The sequence below is a fragment of the Phalacrocorax aristotelis genome, chromosome 5, assembly GCF_949628215.1.
Source record: "Phalacrocorax aristotelis chromosome 5, bGulAri2.1, whole genome shotgun sequence".
Lineage (NCBI taxonomy): Eukaryota > Metazoa > Chordata > Aves > Suliformes > Phalacrocoracidae > Phalacrocorax > Phalacrocorax aristotelis.
In genome coordinates, this window is record NC_134280.1 from 71,220,861 (window position 1) to 71,243,400 (window position 22,540).

The 22,540-nt window shown below is 55.2% G+C and overlaps 2 protein-coding genes across 3 annotated transcripts; both read left to right on the forward strand.

Annotated features, from left to right (window-relative positions):
- The first annotated feature begins 44 nt into the window (after nucleotides 1-44).
- On the forward strand, nucleotides 45-5,617 carry BET1L (Bet1 golgi vesicular membrane trafficking protein like). The gene is made up of 4 exons (XM_075095333.1): nucleotides 45-171; nucleotides 781-872; nucleotides 1,665-1,721; nucleotides 3,390-5,617. The coding sequence occupies exons 1-4, from the start codon at nucleotides 153-155 to the stop codon at nucleotides 3,555-3,557; spliced, it is 336 nt and encodes a 111-aa protein (XP_074951434.1). The 5' UTR covers nucleotides 45-152; the 3' UTR covers nucleotides 3,558-5,617.
- Nucleotides 5,618-8,119: 2,502 nt separating this feature from the next.
- On the forward strand, nucleotides 8,120-15,551 carry VPS51 (VPS51 subunit of GARP complex). 2 transcript variants are annotated; one of them, XM_075095319.1, is made up of 10 exons: nucleotides 8,120-8,368; nucleotides 9,109-9,238; nucleotides 9,333-9,479; nucleotides 9,974-10,196; nucleotides 10,939-11,680; nucleotides 11,911-12,129; nucleotides 12,763-12,984; nucleotides 13,401-13,522; nucleotides 14,008-14,095; nucleotides 14,764-15,551. In XM_075095319.1, the coding sequence occupies exons 1-10, from the start codon at nucleotides 8,165-8,167 to the stop codon at nucleotides 15,022-15,024; spliced, it is 2,358 nt and encodes a 785-aa protein (XP_074951420.1). In that variant the 5' UTR covers nucleotides 8,120-8,164; the 3' UTR covers nucleotides 15,025-15,551. The 2 variants fall into 2 exon arrangements, with proteins under 2 accessions (XP_074951420.1, XP_074951422.1); XM_075095321.1 differs by lacking the exon at nucleotides 8,120-8,368 and adding an exon at nucleotides 8,597-8,667.
- Nucleotides 15,552-22,540: the final 6,989 nt, after the last annotated feature.

The following is a 22,540-nucleotide window of genomic DNA, read 5'->3' on the forward strand; positions in this document are numbered from 1 at the left end:
ACGGGACCGCCGCAGCCGGCCCCCCCCCCCCCCCCCGCCGCGTGGCGCGACCCCCCGTCCCTCGCCGCGGGGGGAGCGCCGAGGGCGGCGGACATTTTGTGGGGGCGGGGGCCGGCGCGGCTCCGCCCGGCGAGGCGGGGCCGGGGGCCGCCATGGCGGAGTGGGGCCGAGGTGAGGGGCCGAGGGGTGGCGGGGTCGGGTGGGGGATCCCCTCGCCGTCGCTGTTTGGGGGGCGGGTGGGTGCCCCCGCTGCCGCTTGAGCGGGGCGAGGGGAAGGGGGGTGCGCCCGCCCGCCGCCGCTGGGGAGCCGCCTCCGGCCTGCGGCCTGGCCCGGCCCGGGGGCGGCCGGGTGCCTCCGGGGAAGGCAGAGCCAGGGGAGCCCCGAAATGGCTGAGGGGGCGAAGCGCTCCGCATTTGCTCGGCGTCGCCCAGAGCCCGAAGTGGGGCAGCGCTGGAGGCGTCGCTGGCGCACGAAGCCCCCGCACCGCTCCGAGCTGCGGCTGGGCGGTGGCGGCTCGGGCCGCACGTCGGGGTTCGCTAACCCCATCCGTCTGGGGGAAGTTTGGTGTGTCTTTGTCAAAAAGAGTTCAGGGGCATTCCATGGCGCAAACCCCCGGAGGCCGCAGGTGCGAGGAGGCAGCTGCAGCGGCCTTCGTGGCGTGCCGGAGACCGGCTGGGCAACAAGCTCGCTCTGCCTCGCCCGCCACGTTGGGTGAGCAAATACGCTAGTGCTTGTATCGGGCCAGATGAAACTCATTCTCCTCTTTTTTTTCCCCCTAGGTCAGAGCCCAGGTGCCGTGGAGGATATGCTGGATGTGGAGAACAAGCGTATGGCAGACAGCCTAGCCCACAAGGTCACCAGGCTGAAGTCGGTGAGTCGCCGAGTGCACGTCAGGTGCTGCGGTAAAGGAAGGACAGGGCATGGGTTATCTCGGTTGTTCGTGCAGGGTCTTGCGGGAGGCGCAAGCCTGTGGTCAATACAGAGGGCTTCCTGTGTATTAATGACTCTTAGTTGTTGGTGATATAATGGTTAACTTTCACTTGTGAAATGCCAGGGACAGCTTTATGAATTCCCACTTTCCTTCTGAGGTTTAGCGACATCATCTAATGGGAATTATGTGTTTTTTGTGGCACTCGGGGAAGGAGTATTAGGCACAGAGAGAAACAAAAGCAGCGCAGAGGGGTATTGCTAAGCATACCTCCTCAGGAAAAAAGTAACAGTGAAAAGGCAGGTAAATTAGTTTTGAAAAACACATGCATGTCTCTATGTAAGTGCTGTTCTTAAAGCTAGTTTGCTCCTACTAACATCAAATACTTTGATTTAGAGCATAATAGAAGTCACTGACTCACCTTGTAGAAGCGAAGGCTCTGAATTCCTGCTGCTATGTCCCAGCGTTTAAATGCTCCTGTCCTACATATGACAGTTTCAGATAGTCAAGCTTTATTTTCAGCACTCCAGAGCTGAAAAACTTCAACAACCTGAAACCAAAATGAGAATCTTGTTTTGTTCCTCTACCAAAGAAGCCTCTGTCTATGTAGGAGACGGGGAAGCAGTGGCTTGCTTTTTTAATATGCATTTCAAATTTTACCAGCCCTAGATGTGTTAGAGATTCTCTTTATGTTAAAAGTTCATTAATAACTGTTTCCTCCCTCGTCCTGTGTAGCTGGCTCTGGACATTGACAAAGACGCTGACGAACAAAACCGTTACCTGGATGGCATGGTAAGGAACCGATGACATGTAAAAATCATGGCTTTTTTGTGCTGGCTGTCAGCAGTTACCTTAACTGTGAAAGTTTAACAGCAGTTCAAAGTTAGCAGACAAAGTTAGGTCCCAGTGGTCGGATTGGCAAACCAGGGAATGTAACTAAACCCATTTCCAGTGGACTGGTTGATATATAAACATCAGATACTTAGCAGCTGCTAGTATCACTTGGTCTGAATGGGAGACATGGTTGGTATCTAGTATCTGGAAAGACTGATGTAGGACAGCACCCTTCAGAAATCCAGTGGAGATTAACTCCTTACTGGGATTAAAGAGCTGCCTCCTGTGGCTAGTGCTGGGAGATGGGCCTCTTCCTCAGCTGCTCCCGTGATTTTTGGCATTGCTGTATAAATCGGTCAGGGTTTCTCACTATAACCCCTGAAACACAGAGTACCTGTCAGGACTTTGTAGTTCACAGACGTCTTTGGAAGCAGCAAAGCTGATCCGTTGGGCCCACTCAGGTTGTTGGGTGCCCTGTTGTGTCATCTTTCTGATACGCAACACCTGATAAAACCAAAATCGCTTTCCAGAGTAATCTGCCTCTTAAGCTTTGGGTGCTGATGGAAATCACAGTGCACTGGGGAAAGGCCAGAATAGCGCATTCCTGGCAGAAAGGCAGAAAGAGCCAGTGGAGGATTTTTAGGAGAAAGGTAATTTGTTAACTGAGTTGTGAGAGGAAGGGAATCCAGCCCAGAGATCCGAGAAAAGCACCATAACGCCAGTGCTTGGAGAGCCTTTTCTGCATGCGCTGGATGTTGGAGAGCTAGTGCGTGGAAGCGAGAGAAAAGATAATTGTAGTGTTGAAACCAGTTGCGTCAAAGGTGTAATCTCAGCTTGGAAGCGTAATAACAGTGTGTGCTGACAGTGTTGGAGCGTCTGAAATGGATATTTGCTCAGCCCGAAAATCAGGAGAATGGAGAATCGGAATAAAAGGTGTAATGGCAAAAGTCCTTAAAGGAGCAGCTCTCAATCGGCATGAAATTGTGCTTCTGTTACAGAGAAGGTTTTGAAGCATTTCAGGAGCAACAGGAGCAGAAGCTGTGAGTAGTTTGTGGACATGGAAAACAGACCAGAAGTCAAAATGAAAATGCCTGAACTGCATTAATTTGAGAATTGTTTGCCACCCTCTGGTGGAGTTGCACATGCGTGCTGTCCCACGCTGAAGGAAAAATAGAACTGATGGCAAGAAATTGCACCTTTTTCTGTGCGTGTGAGCCTGCCCCAGTGTACATTAATGGCACTAGCTTCACGTAGGGGAATTTCCTTTGGCTGAAGCACTCCCTTGTAGAGTTGCTGTTAACAAGCTGCACCAGGCAGAATAAGCTGCTCAGGTAGAATTGAACAGTCCAGCAGGTAGTTTGACCCTGTTTTAAAGAAGGGGAGGCAGTTTGTTTTACATTTGGAACCGACCTTCCCCTGTTTTGAGGGTGGTGGGAGTGGTGCTGCTCCCGGAGCCTGAGCACAGGAGGAGAAGGACCTTCTGAGAGAGACGCAATGGGCGCAGAGAGACTGGCAGCTACTGTGCGGCTCCCTGTGCGAATGTGTTTTAGCCAGGAAGTAGGAGATTCTTCAGGGATATCTTCCTCTGTTTGTAATGCCTCCATCTTAATTTTCTTTCTCATTCAGGACTCAGATTTTATGAGTGTGACTGGCCTCCTAACTGGCAGCGTGAAGCGCTTCTCCACCATGACGCGCTCCGGGAGGGACAATCGCAAGTTGCTCTGTTCTGTTTCAGCAGGACTGATCGTTGTTTTCTTCATCCTCTACTATCTTGTGTCCAAAGCAGGGACCTGAGCTTGCTGTTCTGCAAGTTTTACACAACAAAGCCCACAATGATTGACAGACTTGTTACGCCTTTCTCAGTTTGCCCTGTGGTGGAGTCTCTGAGATGTTCCAGACAGACCTTCCAAATAACTTGTGTTTCCACCACCTTCTTGTCATTGTTCTGGCTGGTCTCAGACTCTGTCTTTATAAAACGAGTATGTCTGATTCTAAATGGATTTTCATGTGTAGCAGGATTTTGATGTTAAATGCTCACGCCTTTATCTCTTGCCTTGTTGTCCGTGTCTTGCAGCCTATTTTTAAGGGCCACTCTTGTCTTACCTCCCTTGCTGATATTCGGTACTAGGCTTGTGAGGAGATGTGGCTGACAAATAATCAAAATAATTGATAATCAGAAGTTTAATAAGCCAGCCGAGCGTTGGAAGACGTAGAGTTTAGGATGCCGATTTATGAGACTTGGAAGTATGAATATGTGACTTACATTCCAGCGTGGCCACTCAGCTGATACCCAGCCTCAGTTGCCCCGTGACTTGGAGACTGCTAATATCCTGCTGTCTGTGCGTTGAAATGAAATCTGTACTGCTCTTGAAATTAAATTAGCAGTAGGTCTGGACCCCGATACTCTCTAATTGTTGCAGTGAAGAGTTGCAGAGGAGCAAGACTGTTTGAATGCTAGCTTGGTCTTGTTTTATCATCCTTCTGGGTAAAGCTGGGGATGAACCCTGCAAGAAGGGAGGGCCAAAGTCCATAAGCCGCTGTGATTTACGCACGTATAGAATCTTTCAGTACCTTCCCACACACTCGCAAGTGAGCACTCCCTTAGACTATTAAATCAGTGTAAAGAAAATCTGGTAGCAAAAGGTACAGTTAATTTCAGTTATTGTGGTACCCTGGTATTAGAGCACTTTGGGAAGATGTTGTGCAAATAAAAGCAGAGGTTGAGGTCAAGTGAAACTCCTAAATGGTGCTGGTGGGAAGTCAAGGAAGGATTTGATTGGAGGGTTGATTTTTTTCTTTATTCACGTAGAAGGTAACCTAAGAAACGCTTGCTTTGCCTTTCATAGCACTTTGGGGATCCCTGCCTGCAATGCTCGTGTGAGATGTGTGGCAAGGCGCATCCCTACCAGATTTGTTTCCAAAGCAGTCGCTCCCGATGAACGCTGCAGTGCATGCCGGATTTCCTCTCCCGAGGTGGTGCACGCAGCTCTGGGAGTGCAGTAGCTGGGAATCCCATCTTCCCTTCACCCTCCCTGCCTTTCGCTGGGCTGGTTGTTGGCTGCTCACTCGCGTCACAACCCCAGCTGTGTTCTTCCATAGCTGAATGATTTAAATCTGCCTATGATTGAAGTGAGATCTGTAACTTTAAAAGTACTCTGCCTGTTGGGAGAAAGAAGAAAGAATTTAAAATAAAATGCTCTTTCTCTCTTCAGCCAAACCTCCGCTGCCTGTTGTATAAACCTTTCACTTTCCAAAGCGGCTGAGCAGAGCCGCTGTGTTTCATCTTCTCTATTTTCTGTACCAACTGCTCATGCATTCTGGTTTTCCTTTTTGAAAGTCTTTGCTTATTTGGTTCTCTTATCTTCCTGTAACAACCACCTCTGCAGGACTAAAGCATTCCTCCTTGATTTTGCACCTTTCTCCTCTCCAGCAAGCCTGTACTCATCAATGGCTGGATCTTTCCTTGTACCCACTGGGAATTCCTTTGTCCTTGGACTAACCCGGCTCCTGATCTGTAAACGGCCTGCGTTGTCCTTTGTTCCAGCTGTACCAAACTGCTAACAGAACACTACCCTAACTGGATTAGGTGTCTTTTTTGGGAAAAAGAGGCAGGGAAGGCAAGTAGAAAGGAGGCAGCAATGACTTTCTCTGGTTCTTCTTCCTGCTTCTCCGGCAAGACACGGCAGCTCCAAACTCATTTCCATTTGGAAGAATGATGGTGAATTGATGGACTTTGTTTTGATTTTTTGAAGCAGATGATTCTGATGAAAGGCCACTGGAACAGCCTGGTCTCCATAATGGTGGTGGTTTGGGTTTGCTTTTACTGTTGTAAATAAAGCTCCGTTTTTACAATATTTTTCCTCAAGTTTTTTTTTCCTCGTGAATACATGTTAGCGAGGCTAATACCAAGATCAGATCACTCAGGTGTTCTGCTCGAACTGTGGAGAACCTGCTGCCTCAAAGCCCAACGTTAGCCTGAGAAATGGCACGTCTTCCATGAATGGGAATGGGGGGGTTCGAGCAGAGCTGCCCTAGCTCGGAAGGAGCGGGTCATTCACTGCTCTCCAACTTCTGCCTGTGCCACTTCAGAAGATGAGTTGTTTCTCCAGTGTTCCCTCGGAACAAGCGACACTTCAGAAGTTGAGCTGCAGGGGAGAACTGTTGTTAGTATCTTTCTGTGTTGGTCTGGGCACTAAACAGTCCAACTGTTGATCCAGGTTTGACTTTCCTTTGGCCTTCCTTTGCCAAGGAAACCTTTTCCTATTTTTAATGCTTTGTCTCTGACCCTTTGAATTCCTCTAGAACTCAAAAAAAGGATCTTTAAAAACATATAACTTTAATTAACCTCAGGAGTTTTAAACTGAAAAATCGAAGTTAAAGGTTCTTGAGCCTCAGGTGAATTGTGCCGCCCTTGGATTCCCACCCCAGCACAGCGGTGGGCTGGAGGCTGCATCTGTGGGATCCTGTGGGCCCTGTGCACTCCCATGCTCCTCCGGTCACTCCTCCGGGCTCTGCTGCGGGCTCCCGCTGCCTGCATTCCCCGGGGGGCGCCCGTATCCTGTTGGTGTGGCGTTTGCCGCCATAAGGTGTCCATGCGAGGCTGGAGCAAAGGCTTCGTTGCGCAAAGGAAGCGGCGTAAGCTCTGCCAGGTGATGAATTCCATCGGGAGCCTGCGGCATCTCGTTTCAGGAACCGGTTATAGCGCCACATAGCTGTGCTCAACGCTCTGAAACCTGGGGCCGCAACATTAGGAAGTTCTCAGCAAAATTTGGTTCAGATGTGTTGCAAGAGAACCTTGCGCAGCAGCGAATGCGCCGAAGAAGTGCGAAATCTGAGAGAAGGAAAATTCACAATACGCGTTAATAACAATAGCAAGACAGTTGAAAGCAGCACAACTATAGGGTGCAGGATCAAATATGTGACAGCCTTAGCGTTGGGCGTCTCTCTTGAAGATATGCCAGCACGCAGCCCTTCAACCTTATCAAAATATTTGGTTATTTGAGTAATTTGTTTGGTTTCAGTGCTTGCCCATAGTTGTAATATTACAGTCTTTTCTCTGAGGCATAAAATTTAGAGAGAGCAGATCTTCCTCATGCGTACACCCCCAGCTCAAGGTGAATATGCAAAATATGTGGGGGTGGCTTTATTGAAGTTGTAATAACCTAAGAATTAGAACTCAGCTGTGAACTGTTGTTTTAAGCATGGTTTTGCAGCGCCATCTGAAGGTGCAGCTCCAAGTCGTTACAGTGACTTGTTACATACAGAAGAGTTTGTACTTTTCCTGAATGCTAGTGTCACAATTAACACAGGGGCCAAAGCGCATGGCACGCAGCTGGGATCACTGCAGCAAGCAGTCAAAAAATTCTTTGGTAATAATGGGACAAGGTGAAATACCAAAAGTAATCGCGTTCTGAATCCATATGCTTATAGTTGTTTACTGGACTTCGTAGAACGCAGTTAATTGTCTGAAGGTGGGATTGTAGGTCCCAGAGATGCTGCGGGTGCATCACCCGCTTGCGGATGCAAGATCAGCGTCACACGGAAGGGGAATGGTGAGGACAAAAAACCCCACAAAATGTGACGGCGGTGCCCTGTTCTCAAGAAGCCTTGTCCTCGGGGAAGGCTGTCCGGCACGACACGCTGATGTATGCGCATTTGCCCCGTGTCATCGTTGCTGTGTGCATGCCCGGACACGTTTTGCTAGTCCCCCTGTGCCGGTGGCACGCCTGTTGGAAACCTCCTGCGTGGTCAGGAGATTGCGGGTGGTCTGCTGCTGTTACTGGCTGTCATTTCTGCCCTTCTTGGGGAGGAGTGTGAAGGCGAGAAAAAAGGAGTTTAGGGGTGGGTAAAATCCATCCCTCGAGTGCTTTTAGAAGGCTACTCAAAGACAAAATCCCGAGTTTGAGGCAAAAAGGAGTGACGTGGCCACGCTGCCCGGCAGGGCAAGGTCCTGGCTAGAGCTGAGGTGTCCCCATCCCCGACCTCCCCGTCCCCACCATCCCAGCGGGGCCGGCAGCCGGCGGCCCCTGCCAGCCCTCAACGGGAAGGAGGGGCTGGAGGCGCTGAGGAGGCGGGACGTGTCCCCTGCGCAGCCCCCGCGGCCCGGAGAGGGACCCTCCGGTGGGGGCTGGGAGGCCTGTGGGGATGGAGACCCGCTCGGAGCCACGTGGAGAGGAGGATCGGGGGGACCCGGGACGGATGGCGGCGCGGAGGGGGACGCGGGGCTGGGAGGCCGCCACCGGCTGCTCACGCCTCGGGGGCCGGCGTCTCCTCCGACGGGGGGTCCCGGCCCCACCACGACGGCCCGGCGGCTGGTTGCCACAGCGACTAAGAAGATCCGGCGGAAGTGACGCTGTAGGGAAGGGCCGGAAGTACCGGACGGGACCGGAAGTGCCGGAGCGATGGCGGAGGTGGAGGCGGCGGGGACCGGCACCGGGGGCAGCCCCGAGGCCGGCACCGGGACTGGGACCGGCGGCGGGTGGCGGCGTCCCCACGGGCCGCTCCAGCGGTATTACGGACCGCCCGCGGCGGAGGCGGCGGAGGCGGCTCCGGACCCCGCCGACATCAACGGGCCCCACTTTGACCCGGAAGTTTTCCTTACTAAGGTGACCTCTGACCCTACACCGACCTCTTCCACCCCCACCCCCGGGAGGTCGTGGGGAGACCCCGGCCGCAGCCGACCCCGGCCGGCCCCCGCGGCTCCCCAGCCCCCGAGGGCGCTGTGACATCCCGGGGGGACCTCGGAAGGAGCTCTGCAGCCCCCCATAATGGACCCTTGTGGTCGTCCCGTGGGCCCGGCCGGGGGCTCTGTAGGGTCCCCGGAGCACCCTCAGGGCACCCCCAGCGCCGATGGGGACTCCAGCAAGGGCCTCTATGGGGACCCTGTAGATCTGTTTAGGACTCTGTATGTTTCCCTCTGGTGACAATATTGAAGCCCCTGGGGGGTAGTTGGGAGGGGCGGGGCCAATTAATGCTCCGTGGGGGGATAGTTAGGGGCTCCTGGGGGGCAGCTGAGGATCCCAGGAGGGCCCCGGAGTACAGAAGGAGGCTATTTGGAGTCATTTCCAGGTCCCAGGAGGGACCCGAGAGAGGTATTTAGGGGCTTGGGGGACAGTTAGGGCTCCCCAGGTGCTAGGTAGGGCTGGGAGGGGGGGATAGCAGGTGATCATGGGGGTGCCCAGGGGAACGGGTGGGGGGCTTCAGGGGGCGGATGAGGGTCCTAGAAGGGCCATTGAGGCCGGTTGAGGGCCCTGGGGGGGGCAGTTGGAGGACTGCAGGGGGCAGTGGGGCCCCATGAGGGGCAAGGGGTTGTGGGGGGCAATTGTACAACTGTTGCCCCCTCCAGGTGCGCAGCGAGTGCCCCCTGGGGCAGCTGTTGGCCCGTGAGGCCGCGCTGGGGCGGGAGATCCGCGCCCTCGACAGTGACATGCAGACGCTCCTCTACGAGAACTACAACAAGTTCATTTCTGCCACTGGTGAGGATCCAGCACAGGGGGACCCAGGCGTTTGGGAAGGACTGGGGGGTCCTGGGCAGCCAAGGGACCCAAGCACCCGATTCCTTCTCCCCAGACACCATCCGAAAGATGAAGGTTGACTTCCGGCGCATGGAGGCAGAGATGGACGATTTGGCTGCGAACATGGCTGCTATCAGCACCTCCAGCGCCCGCGTTAGCGCCGCGCTGCAGGACCGGCACCGCCGCGGCGCCCAGCTGGCTGGTACGTGGTGGGGGGCACCCGAGGGTGTTGGGGGAGGCTGTGGGGGTTAGATGTTGGGGCTTGGGGGGCAGATGTGGGGGTTGAGAGACAGATCTTGGGGTTGAGGGGATCCTGGGGATCAGGTCTTGCAGGCAGGGGAAGGTTGCAGGTGGTGGTGGGGACTTTGGGGGACAGATCTGGGGATTACAGGGTAGAACTGAGGGGTTGGAGGGCAGATAATGGCGGGGCAGGGCTCAGGGGCAGATTCAGGGGGATGGGGACACCCCAGGGGTCAGATCCGGGGGGCTGGGAGCAGACAGCAGGGTGTTGGGAGACCCGGGGCAGATCTGGAGTGTTGGTGGCAGATAACGGAGTCGGGGGGCGGAGGGGCAGATCTGGGGGGTGAGGGGATTCTAGGTGGGCAGATCCAGCTCCTGGCCCTGCCCACATTTTCTAGCCCTGTCCCTTTCTTGCCCCCATGCCCATGTCTGCCCCTGACCCCCTGGTCCCCCCAGGAGTGCAGGCGCTGCTGCGGAAGCTGCAGTCGCTGGTGGAGGTGCCGGGGCGGCTGCGGCGGTGGGCAGCGCCGGGGGCAGAGCCTGCGCGGGCCCTGCGCTGCTATGCCCGCGCCCGCGCTGTGCTCCGCCACTACCGCCACCTGCCCTCCTTCTGCGCCATCGAGGACGAGAGCCACGCCATCATGGCCGACCTGGCCCAGCGCCTCCGCGCACGCCTCCGGTGCGTTCGCTCTGGAGCCTGCTGACGGCAGCTCTGGGAAATGGGGTTTGGGGGGGATGCTCACTCTGGAGCCTACTGATGACAGCTTTGGGAAACAGCAGGGTGGGGGCAGGATGGTTCATTCTGGAGACTAATAATAGCCATTCCATTAAACAGCCTTCTTGGTGGGGTGGTGGCGGTTGTGGTACATTAACTCTGAAACCTACCAATAACAGCGGCAGGAGACAGCTTTTCAAGGGGTCATGGGTGTTAAATCTGGAGCCTAATGATAACAGCCCCCAAGAAACACCCTAGGAAGGGGGGCATTTGCCCTGGAGCATATTGATAGCAACCCCAGGAACCATCCCTTGTGCAGAGCATTTGTAGAGTAAGAGGGATAATTCTGACCTCTACTGAGAGCTTTTAAAAGGCTGTGTTATATGGGGTTTTTCTCATGAATTTATGGTAAAGGGATAATTCTGGAACCAGCTGAGGAATTTTAGGGACTTTTCATTACGACTGTGAACTGTGGAACCTACTGATGATCTTTAGTGAGTTTTTTATTACTGTAACCACTGTTAACTTTGAAACAAGCTGATTCTGTTAAGGACTCTTTCCCCCTTTGTTTTGTGAATAATTATTATTTACTCTGAAGCTTACTGATCACTTTTATTGCTTATTCCCCATTTTCTTGCTGTGCCACTGTTAATTCTGGAACCTCCTACCATCCCCCAGTAACCACCTCATTTCCCCCACCCGCCAGGGATGACACCTTGGACCCAAAGGAGCTCACCGAGTGCGTGGAGATGCTGTTGCAGCTGGAAGAGCCACCTGAGGAGCTGTGCGAGGAGTTCCTGGGCCACGCCGGGGCCCGCCTCGAGGCCGAGTTGGCAGCGCTGGAGGCTGAGCTGCCCCAGGCCGACCCCTGCAGCACCGCCACCACGCCGCCCCCCGCCTCTGACATCCTCGACTTCGTTGACCGTGGCAGCTCAGCCTTTGTAGGCAACCTGTGCCTCCTCGCGGCCTCGTACCGCAGCCTCTTTGAGGGGCGCCCAGGGGCTGGGGATGGCCGCCTGGAAGTCTTCGCCGCCACTCTCACCACCCGCTACTTTGAGCTGCTGGAGCGGCGCCTGGCGCTGGAGCGGGGCCTGGGCGACACCTCGCTGCTGGTGCGGGCCCTCGACCGCTTCCACCGCCGCCTCCGCGCCCTGCTCGAGCTGCTGCCCGCGGCCGGGGCCGAGGCCGGTGCCGCGCTGGTGGCGCGGGCGGCGCGCGAGCGGGTGGATCGCTACCTGCGGGCGCTGCAGACCTTCTTCCTGGGGTGCCTGGGTGACGTGCGCCAGGCGCTGGCCGCCCCCCGGCCCCCTGGCAAGGAGGGTCCCGGCCTGCCCGATCTCCTGGCCACACTCGCCTCCTCCATCCTTGGCCAGCTCAAGGCCGTCCTGGCCTACGTGCAGCTCTTCACCGCCAAGGATGTCGCCTTCGCCAGCCTGCCCTACTTCAAGGTGGGCTGTGGGGCAGCACAGGGGGCCATGGGGCAGTTTGGGGGGGTCACTGGGGCAACATGGGTTTGGCACAGGGGAGTTTGGGTGTTGCACAGGGCAGGTTGTGGCTTGCACAAGGCAGCGTGGGGGGGGTCACTGGGGCAGTTTGGAGCTTGTCTGGGGTAGTTTGTGGGTTTTCGGGGTCCCAGGGTTGTATTTTTGGGTTGTAACCCCACTGTTTTTGGTCTCAGGGGGAGTTCTGCGTGGAGGCAGTGCGCGAAGGGCTGGTGGTGGCCTTTGTGCGCTGGCTCTGCCGCACTGCCCGGGGCTTCGCCGACAGCCCAGCTGAGCGGGGGGCCCCCGCAGCACCCCCGGCCCTGCTGCTTCTCCTCTCCCGCCTCTGTCTGGACTATGAGGCCACTACCATCAGCTACATCCTCACTCTCACCGACGAGCAGTTTCCCCCAGAGGTGAGCTCCCAGAACTGCCCCAGCTGGCCCCAAAATGGCCCTAAGGGGACCCTGAGTGTCCCTAAGATGTCACAAAATGGCTCTGCACCCCTCTGTGTCCCAGCGTCCATTCAGGACACGGTGGTGGGGACGATGGTGTGTGTGGAGGTATGGGGATCTTCCTTCTGTCTTTGTGCGCCCCCAAACATCCCTGAGGGACCCCAGAATGTCCGCAGGTCCCTCCCTGTGCCCTGCTGCCATCCCGTGTCCATCTGGGATATGACCCTGGGGATGGCAGTGCACATGGGGGCAGAAGGGTCCTTACCTGTGCCAGTGTCTCCCAAATGTCCCCAAGGGTGTTTCGACGTGTCCCCAGGGGGCTTCTGCATGTCCCCAAGTCCCCCCAGATGCCCCAAGGATAGGAGGGGGGCAGCGATGCTGCTGCAGGTGGGGTGGCCCGCAGAGCATCCCATGTGTCCCCTGATGTCCCTGTGCCCCCGGGACATCAGACGGTGGAGGCACAGGGGCATCCCCACATGCCCCCACTTCCCTTCTTCCCCCAGACCCCAGGGCCAGTGGGGACAGCGCTGTGCACAGGGCTGGGGGGTTGTTCCTACGTGTCTCCACGTGTCTCCTTGTCCCGTGCGCCCCCAGGACACAGGCCCGGCGCTGACACCGGGACCGGCACTGTGCGCAGAGGCGCGGGGGGCGGCACAGCGGCTGCTCGACCACTACGTGCAGGTGCAGGGCGCCGCGGTGGCGCAGATGCTTAGGAAGAGCGTGGAGACTCGAGACTGGTTGGGCACTGTCGAGCCCCGCAACGTTCGTGCCGTCATGAAGCGCGTGGTCGAGGACATCACTGCCATCGACGTTCAGGTTGGGGCAACACCAGGAGCCCAGAGGGGCTGGGGGAGGCCTAAAGTCCACAGGGGGGTGTCTCAGATCTCCCAGAGGGTCCCTGGAGAGGCCCTGAAGTCCCCATAAGGTCCTTGAGGACTCTAGGAAGTCTCCAGAGGGCCTCTGCAGGGGGTCCTGAAGTCCCCAGGCAGTTCCCAGATGTTCCAGAGGGTTCCCAGGAGAGTTGGGAGCCCCAGAGGGTCCTGGGGGCGCGGGCTGCGCTCAAGAGGGGATGCCCAAGGTCTCCATGTGGTCCGTGAGGATCTTTGGGTGTCTCAGAAGGGTTGGGGAGGCTCACAGAGGATTTGAGGGATCCTGGGTGGCTTTGGGGTGGTCCCAGAGGGTATTTTATGTGGATTCTGGCATACCAGTGCTGAGAGGGTGCTGTGGCACAGGTGGGGCAGCTCTTCGAAGAAGGGGTGCGGCGGGCACAGAGCAGCGACTCGAGCCGGCGCGCCTTCTCCGTCTACAGCAGCTCACGGGCGCCCGGGCGCTACGCCCCCAGCTACACCCCCAGGTCAGCCCTGTCACCCAGGCCACCTCTCGGCCACCCCTGGGGCTGCCCTGTCACCCCTGCGCTCCCTGTGTCACCCCTGCACTCCCCGCTACATCTTCTCCATGACCCTCTTCGTGTCCCCAAACTGTCCCAGTATCCTCTGATGATCCCTGTCTGCCCCAGCCATCCCTATGTTCCCCCGACTGTCCCAGCATCCCCTGATGATCCCCATGCACCTCGTGTCCCGCGATTGTCTCTCCATGTCCTTGGCCATCCCCACACTCCCTGACTGTCCCCACACCCACCGCCCATTCTCACCTTCCCCTGTGTTTGTGTCCCCAAACAGTCCCAGTACCTCCTGACTGTCCCTGTGTCCTCTGGCCATCTCTGTGTCCCCACCCCCGCGTCTCCTGGCAGTCCCTGTGTCTCTGCCCTTGCACCCCCTGGCTCTCTCAAATACCTGACTGTCCCCGTGTCCCTGACTGTCCTGGTGTCACCATCCCCAGCGCCCCCATGGACACCCACCTGCTCAGCAACATCCAGAAGCTCTTCTCTGAACGCATTGACATCTTCAGCCCTGTCGAGTTCAACAAGGTGAGGCTATGGGGACGTCCCCAAGGGCCATCCCAGTCCCTGTGTTCCCAGGGTCCCTAAACTGCCCACCTGCCCAGCTGTCACATGTCCCTGGTGTCCCCATGACCCAGGTGTTGGGGCCCAGGGGGTCTCCAGGTGCTGATGACCAGGGTAAGAGTGTTCCCACTGTCCCCTGATGCTCCCCTGTCCTGCGTGTCAGGGCTCAGGGTGTCCCTGCGGCTGATGACCAGGGCGAGGGTGTCCTTGTGTCCCTGTGCTGACTTGACTCAGGGCGTCCCCATCCTTCCAACAGCCAGGCCAAGGGTGTCCCCATCCCCCTGTGCCACATGTCCTGTGTGTCCAGGCTTGGAGCGGCAGTCAGGACAAAGGCGTCTCTCGTGTCACCCATGTGCCCGTGCTGGTGGGACTTGGGCCCTCCCTGTACTTGAAGAATCCGGGCCGAAGGAGCCCCCATTGCCCTGTGCCACATGTCCCCAGTGTCCCTGCATCCCTTGTGTCAGGACTTGGGGGATCCCTGGGACTGGTGACCTGGATGAGAGTATCCTAGGAGGTGATGGCCTGGAGAGGGGTGTCCCCACAACCCCGTGCAGATGTGACTCAGGGCCTGCCCGCCCTGGGGGCATCCCTGTCCCCCTGAGCCACATGTCCCTGCTGTCCCCACGTCCCAGGTGTCGGTGCTGACAGGGATCATCAAGATCAGCCTAAAGACGCTGCTGGAGTGCGTTCGGCTGCGGACGCTGGGGCGCTTTGGGCTGCAGCAGGTGCAGGTGGATGGCCATTACCTGCAGCTCTACCTCTGGCGCTTCGCCGCTGACGAGCGGGTGGTGCAGGGGCTGCTGGACGAGGTGGCCGCCAGCGCCGCCCACCGCTGCCTCGACCCCGTCCCCATGGAGCACAGCGTCGTCGAGCTCATCTGCGAGCGCGGGTAGGACGTGGGGCACGCGGGGATGTGTGTTGACGAACAGGACATGGCAGCACGTAGCGGGGGGACATGGACGTGGGACATCTGTGTCACCATGGGACATGGCCAAGTGGGGACATCTCAGGGGGACACATGTCTTGGGTCCTGTTACATATCTGGGGACAGACGTGTACCCCATGAGTCCCCACACATATGTGGGGACACTCCATGCATCCTCCCACACACAGCAACACACAAGGACGTCACACATCCCCACACAGGGCAACATGCAGGGACACCCCTTGTCCCCACGCTGGGTCATCCATGTCGTCAACCTTCCCCCTTAGCCCTGGCAACACCCCACGTTGTCCCCAACCCCAGCAACGCCCTGAATGTCTGCTGACACCCTGCCTTGTCCCTGCGGCCCCGGTGACACCTGTCATCCCCCCACCTTAGTGACATCCCCCCCACCTTGGTGACATCCCCTCGTGCCGGGAGCACCCTGGGCGCAGCCCTTTTGTCACAGTCAGGACAATAAAATATGTGTGAGCTGTGCTTTGTGGCCCCTGCCTGTGCCTGGGGTGAGGATGGGGCAAACAGGGACAGACACCTGGGTCCTTGGGGGACAGTGGGTGTGTGTAGGGATGAAGCTGGGGTCACTTAGATGCCTGGGTCCCTTGGCCACCTGTGTCCCACTGGGGAGGGGTGCAGACCCAACCCCTCACACAAGTACCCTGTGTTCACCCGGTGCCTCCACAAGCATCCAGGCCCTCCCATGGGCAACCTGGGGGCACCTAGTGCCTCGTCCAGCCCTCCCATGAGCAGGCAGTGCCTTCCTAGCCATGCCTCACAAGCACCCCGCACGTACCCTGGGCCTTGCACAAGTGAGGGGGCTGCCTCTTTGCACACCCTGGCTGGCTGCAGGACCGCAGCAGGGCCAGCGCTGCTTATGCAGCTGCTGCTCATCACTGCCGGGCACTGCCAGGGGGCCCTGCAGGGCCTGGGGGTGAGGGGGGGGACGGGAGCAGGAGCAGGGTCAGGGTCATGGGCAATGCCCCGGGTGTGTGGTTGGGGGAGGGCTGTGCTGGAGAAGCAGCCCTCTGAGCACTGGCCCCGGAAAAAGGGATTCCCCACCTCTCAGCTGGGACAAAGGGTGTCCAAAGGGGTCAGGGACAGCCGGCACGCAGGGGTTTATATGCTGAATGAAGTCCCCGACCTGTCCCATGCAGGGATGCGAGTCAGGGTGAGACAGCAATGAAAGAGAACCTATAAGGGTCCCAAACCATAAAAGCTGGGAACCGAAAACCTCAGCGGGCACCAAAGTGATGGGTAATGCTTGGGGTTAACAACTTAGAAGCACAAAACCCTGGGGCACGAAAACCTGGGGTCACTGAACGCTGCAGGTCTAAATACTTGCTGCTGTTGCAATCAGAGGAATCAAACTTCTTGCTGTCCCAGCCCTCCCAGGGTGACTTTGGAAAAGCCGCTTCATCTGTCTCTGGGGCATCGAAGTTGAAAAGCCTGGCCACCGTGACCTCCCCAAACAACTTGGAGAGAGGGATGGAAGGATGGACACTCCTGCTGGAAGAGATCAGGAGCATCTGAGGAGTGGTAGGTACAGGGTCCACCAAATGAAGAAGATGGATTGAAATGACAGCTTTGCTCTCTCACTTCCATTAAGATCTTCTCACAGACCTCTTGGAAAAGCGCCAGAAGACACAAAGCAGGAGCTGAGGATTCGACATCATCAACTCCCCAGCTTGGATCAGGGCACCTCCCGCTGCCGGCGACTGCAGGCACAGCAACTGGCACTTACAGCTCCTTCACAGCGTTTATTCACCCTGGAGCAAGGCCAGTTTTGTATCGCGTGTTAAACAAGGTTGGAAGCTGGAGGGTTGACCCTGGCCAGCAGCTGAGCAACACCAGCCGCTTGCTCACTCCTTTCCCCCCGCAGCGGGATGGGGGAGAGAACTGGCAGGGCAGGAGCGAGAAGAACATGAGGTTGGAGATAAAGACAGTTTAATAAGTGCAGGGAAAAAGAAAGGAAATAAGTGATGCGATGGCAACCACCAACTGCCTCTCAGCAGCAGGCAGGTGCCCAGCCATCTTTGGGCAATGGCCCGTGGAAACACTCCCCCAGTACCCGTTTTCTGGCTGCGCGGCGCAGACCACGGCAGCCCTTCGGTCAGCTCGAGGTGGCTGTCCTGGCTCCGTCCCCTCCCAGCCCCTGCCCGCCCCCAGCCAGCACACTGGGGCGGCAGAGTGAGAAACAGAGAAGGCCTTGGTGCTGTGCGAGCACTGCTCAGCAACAGCTACACATCGGTCCACTATTGACCCTTCAGACAGCACCGTGCAGGCTGCGATGAAAAGAGTTACCTGGTCCCATCCCAACCAAGTACAGAAACCCTCCTCTGCCCCCTCACCATTCTTCCCGCTACGAGAAAGCCATGAAAAACAGAGCATATCACTTCTCGGGGAGAAATCTGCAAATGCTCCCCGTCTGCAGCTGGCATCCAGCTTTTCTTGCATCACCTAGGAAGTGCACAAAGGAGGCTCCACTGAGTTCCTTCTGTGCCCTCGGGAAGGGCCCCCTTAACTTTATTTTGAAGGACCAACCCCCGCATGAAGCCTCCCCGGGAGGAGCAGCAGCGCTTCTCCTTTCTCAGCCTTGGCCACGGGACCGGGTGCGGATGAGCTTGTCGGCTGCGGCAGCTCTCGGTCGCAGAGCGCGGCGAGGGCGTGGGCCGGCGGGATCAGGCAGGAGAGGTTGTGGTGCCAGCTGCCAGGTGGCCTTGGGAAGAGGCCTCGGCTCGTTGTGGAGACGCTCTGTGACATCACAGAGGCTCCTGGGGGCTGTCACGTGGCTGAGGGGGAGCTGGGGCGTCCAGCCTGCAGGGCCAGACCTTGACGAGGTCTGCACGGCAGGAGCATGCAACGAGGGAAAAACTGAAGTGGTCTTTGTGTTCGGTCGAGGAGCCGTACGTCCTTGTACCGCTGGGGTCACAGGAAAACATGAATGTATATTTGCACACCTGGAATTTCTATTTCGTGTCTTGCTTTCGCACTGTCCCTTAAAATCTGTCTTTTTTTTCCTGGGGAGGGTGAGTTGGGCCTGGTGTTTGTAAGCAGAGCTTGCTGCTGGTGGCTCTCCGTTAGCGGGGTTTAGGAAATCCTCTGTGGTGCTGCTTTTGGGGGTTGGTCCCTGGAAATGAAGTCAAGGGGGCCCTTCCCGAGGGCTCAGAAGGAACTCAGCAGAGCCTCCTTTGTGCACTTCCTAGGTGATGCAAGAAAAGCTGGATGCCAGCCGCAGACGGGGAGCATTTGCAGATTTCTCCCCGAGAAGTGAAATGCCCTGTTTTTCTTGGGAGTATCTTGAAGCCTCAGATGAAAACTGGAACCCTCCTACTTGGTGTTCTCACTCACAGAGAGAGGACCTTTCCTAAAAATGATCATAGCAGCTTGTGGGGGAATGGTGGAGGATACGAATTGTGACATGGCCAATTTCTGTGGCACATTCAGAAATTAAACTGAGGTATCCTGAGAGGCATATCATGTCTTCTCATGGGATTGTATTGCTTTTCCCACTGCATCCTCATTCTGCAGACTGGTGTGATAATTGGATACTATCTTTGGGTTTGGAATTAGAGAGAAAGAGGAGCTGGCAAGCGCTTTTTGTTCAGATGCATTTGTGCGTGGTGGCAAAATTAGCTCTTTCTCTTAGAAGTATCCTCAACTGGATGAGAAGGAAGGAGAAGTAAATTGAAGGAATCCACAGATGGTATGCACATGGTCTGTACTTTCAATGAATGCAGGCCCTGTATGACCAACCTGATTCCCAATTCCTAAGTCAGTTTGGTATTTTTGAAAACACACATTTTATCTGTTTCTATCCACTGAATTGTTCACGCTCACATTTTTACTTTTGATTTCAGAGTAGAAACATTTAGATTTAGTTCACAACAAAGCAACAAGAACAAAACCAACCATTTTTCATGTCCCTGGAACAGGCAGGGAACACTGAACACTAGCTCAGTTCCGCTCATATGGGAAGAATTGCATCCTGCTTTTAACAAACAGGTTTATTGTTTGACTAATTCCTTGGTAGGATGAGAAGCACACGGACATACCCTTTGCTCTTTTTGAGCTGGTGAACTTGTTGGCCTCATAGGTCCCGATGTTCAATTGCTTCTGTTAGTAGCAAGAGTGATAGGCTGTATGGGAGTATGCATAAACAGGATGCTTGTTTATTGGCAATTGCCTAATATGCTCTTGGGCAGTTCCTGTGATCAGAGGAGTATTTTGTTAAAATAATCGGACCAAACTGTCAGAGATCTGGAGTCAGGCAGCACCGTTTGTCTTCAGAAGGGCCTGCTATGATCCTTCAGCAGGACATCAGCATCCTGGACTTCCAAGTGCTAATCTGTGCAAAAAAATGAATTTGTAGACTGTCTTTCTTGCCCTTTACCATTTTTGTAAAGCACACAAGTTCTCCTGGGCCTGGCTGCCCTCTGCATCTGTCACGCACACCCCCTTCAGATGGTTGGAGCGTTCGTCCTCTGTGACCAAGAGGGCGTGGGTAATGCTAATGATGCAGGCCATTTGCTAGCACGAATTTCCTTCATGTTGTCCTTTGCAGTCACATGAACTAGGCTTGGAAATGTCAGGCTGTGCTCTGCCCGTGGTGACAAACTCCTCAGCCCTTGCTACCATCTGCCTTCAACCAAGAAGATTTTTCAGCATGCACAACGTTGTTCTTGTCAGGGTGGCTTCTGCATCCGTGCCACTCTGCTGGCAGGAGCCTGCTGCAAGCTTTGGAGAGCAGCAGATGCTGCTTTTTGTTGCTCCTAGCACCGAACTTGATCCTGTCGTTGAATGATGAGGGGCGGTACTGGCCACCTGAGGCACACAGGTATAAGGCAACCTCACTGCTCGTTGTCTTCCTGTGAAGCTCGGTGTCACTGAGGATTAGCTAGCCTGGGATGGCTCTGCTTTCAAGGGTATGTAGGCAGGGAAAAATTGTTCTGCTTCTGCTCTTTGGCACCTCTTGGAGTCCTGGGAGTGGACCCCATGGCACAGGCAAGAGTGTGTGGCATGGCTGTGAGGTGGAAGAGATGGGCAGGGGGGAACACCTTCGCTGGCCCGCTTTCCCCATAGAGCAGTCTGTACTCAAGGTTACGCCTCGGTTTGTTCCAGAAAAAGGACTTTATCCTTCTTTCAATCCTCACTGGATTTGTGAGTTCATGTGGACTCAGGAGAGTGTGAAGCTGAAGAGAAGTGGTGGGGAAGCATTGAACAAGGTGAACAGGGGGCCATGTCCCCGTGTCCTTGGGCGTTTAGAAGGGACACTGTCCCTTCTGGTACTTTCCTCTCAGTCTCATCTGCAAAGGAGCAGCCAGGAGTTCTGCGGTGAGGTGCAATTGTGCAGTCTGCCCAGTCTTCCTTTGGCAATCACTGGGTATCCGGCTTGCTTTCAGGTTTTTGCTGTAGTCAGTGCTGACACTGGGATATCCCTTCTGCTCCGGGTGACCCTGTGTGTGCCCCCTGGGGATGCTCAGAGGACCACGAGTGTGGTCCAAAGCGAGCTGACTGTTCAGCTCATGCTCAGCGAGTTTTGGATCCGTTGCTGTCAGAACTACTGCATTTATGAAAAATGTTCAACACTTGGGAAAAGTTGCCTTGGTTGAGGACGTGATTCCCTCAGGTTATTCAGAGTTAAAGTGCTGACCCGTGTGTGTGTGTGTGTCTGTGTGGTTGTGGGTGAGCCAGTATGTATATCAATGCTGCTGCTGAGACTTTATCAAAACAAACAGCATCTCGTCCTAACAGTAAGGAGAAAAAATGACCTTCATTTATAAAAGCAGACAATGGAAATGATTTTAAAATATCATCTGATTTTTATTTAGAACTTAATGTTACTTCTAAAGAAATAAGATCTAAAATAGACTGGAAGGTGGCAGGGTGGAGTACTCGGCACACAGAGTTTAGAGAAAAAGCTGCCAGCATCCTGGTTTTCTCCATTTTTTATACTTGTTGTTTCGCAGAGGCATTGGATGTGAGAAGCTGGAAGTCACCACAAATTGTTGTCAGGAGCTGGGTCAAATATTTTGTCAATTTAAGCCTCTGTCCGAACAAGTTTCTGAAACAGAAAACAAGAGCAGTGAATGCAGTGTGCCGAGATACACGAGTGTAGAGAAAAGCCGCGCTTACCTATGACACTTGAGCTATGTACTGGAGCTGTAACCTCTGGCAGAGCCTGTGTGAGGACAAAGGCTGTCCCTCAGGTGCAGGCGCTCACCAGGTCAGTACGTGTCGGGAGCTCGTGTGCGAACGCTCACAAAGAGCAAGCGTCACTTATGCCGGAGCCTTTCTCGCTAATACCTGCAAGTTTTCTTTCATCTTGGCTCTGTTCCTAAAAACACACCTGCACGAAGCAGGTGCTTCTTCCACCAGGGGAGGCGGCACTTCCATAAATTCTAGGCAATCAGAAAAACCACCGTACTTGTTGTAGACACCGTCTTCTGTTTAACCGTCTCTCAAAGCACTTGGAAGCTTTGCGCTGGTGTGCAACCGAACCCGAGGCCAAGGGATGCTTAAGTTAACGCATTTGGGTGCTCTTTGTCCAGGATCTGGGACAAGGCTGCACAGTTATAGATATTTATGATAATAATAACAGGAAATCATTACCAGCAGATTGACGAGGGCCTTTACGTGCTCAGGAGAAAGCTCATCAATACATTCCTTTAATGCGGTCAAAGCAGCTCTAGTCAAATCATCAACTTTATATTGAGAAATTGGCCCGGTGTACAGGTGTTCTGCAGAGCCTTCCAGAAGTGTCTGAAGAAAGCTAGGGACAATCTCATGAGCAGAGCCAGCTCCTGGAGCGTGAAAGAGAAAGAGGAGCGTGAGGAACAAGCCTTTCAGTTACTCAGATTCAGCTTCTACCCTTTAACACCCGCAACCCCAACAGTGGCATACAAATCACATTAAGTTTTTGCAGAGAGTGTTCTCAGCTTTGTGTTGTTTTTTTTTAAAGCCTTCAGGGAGATGGATTGCAGCGGCAGGAGCTGCTGTGTTGCACAGGTCCCTGGGTGTAATCCCACCGTTCATGGATAAGCTTCTGCCTGCCTGGCCCTCAGCCCTCCCCTCCCCTCTCCCTCTCCCCTCCATCCAGCTTCTTCTGAGGCTTTGAGGGATTTTTTTCTCTTTTCCATGCGCCTTTGCCTCGTTACGCTATTCCCTGTTTTCTAAGCAGATATCAAAAAACATTCAGCTCCCTTCTCTGAATATGTTCGTGTATTTGTCACCCAGGTTGTCTGGAAGATTCAGTAATTACATTTTTCTCCTGTCTCTGGAATTGTCAGCATTTCAGATGAAAGTGAACTGAAAATGTTTCTACTCTCTTAATTTCTTTTCTTCAAGTCCAAATCTTGCCGCCTTCTGATGTTGCTGCCTACACAACTGCCTAAAAAGGCTGATTTTTAATTTTCACTTAACATGCTGTTCTGCCAAGACCTTGCCAGGTTTTCCAGGGCTACTCATGCAAT

What these genes read in the sequence shown, in the direction of transcription:
- BET1L (XM_075095333.1), top strand. An exon ending in AGGTCACCAGGCTGAAGTCG is followed by an intron (nt 873 to 1,664) that starts GTGAGTCGCCGA and finishes CGTCCTGTGTAG; the next exon opens with CTGGCTCTGGACATTGACAA. An exon ending in ACCGTTACCTGGATGGCATG is followed by an intron (nt 1,722 to 3,389) that starts GTAAGGAACCGA and finishes TTTCTCATTCAG; the next exon opens with GACTCAGATTTTATGAGTGT.
- VPS51 (XM_075095319.1), top strand. Translation starts at nt 8,165, where the DNA reads ATGGCGGAGGTGGAGGCGGCGGGGACCGGCACCGGGGGCAGCCCCGAG. An exon ending in CAAGTTCATTTCTGCCACTG is followed by an intron (nt 9,239 to 9,332) that starts GTGAGGATCCAG and finishes CCTTCTCCCCAG; the next exon opens with ACACCATCCGAAAGATGAAG. An exon ending in CCGCGGCGCCCAGCTGGCTG is followed by an intron (nt 9,480 to 9,973) that starts GTACGTGGTGGG and finishes TGGTCCCCCCAG; the next exon opens with GAGTGCAGGCGCTGCTGCGG.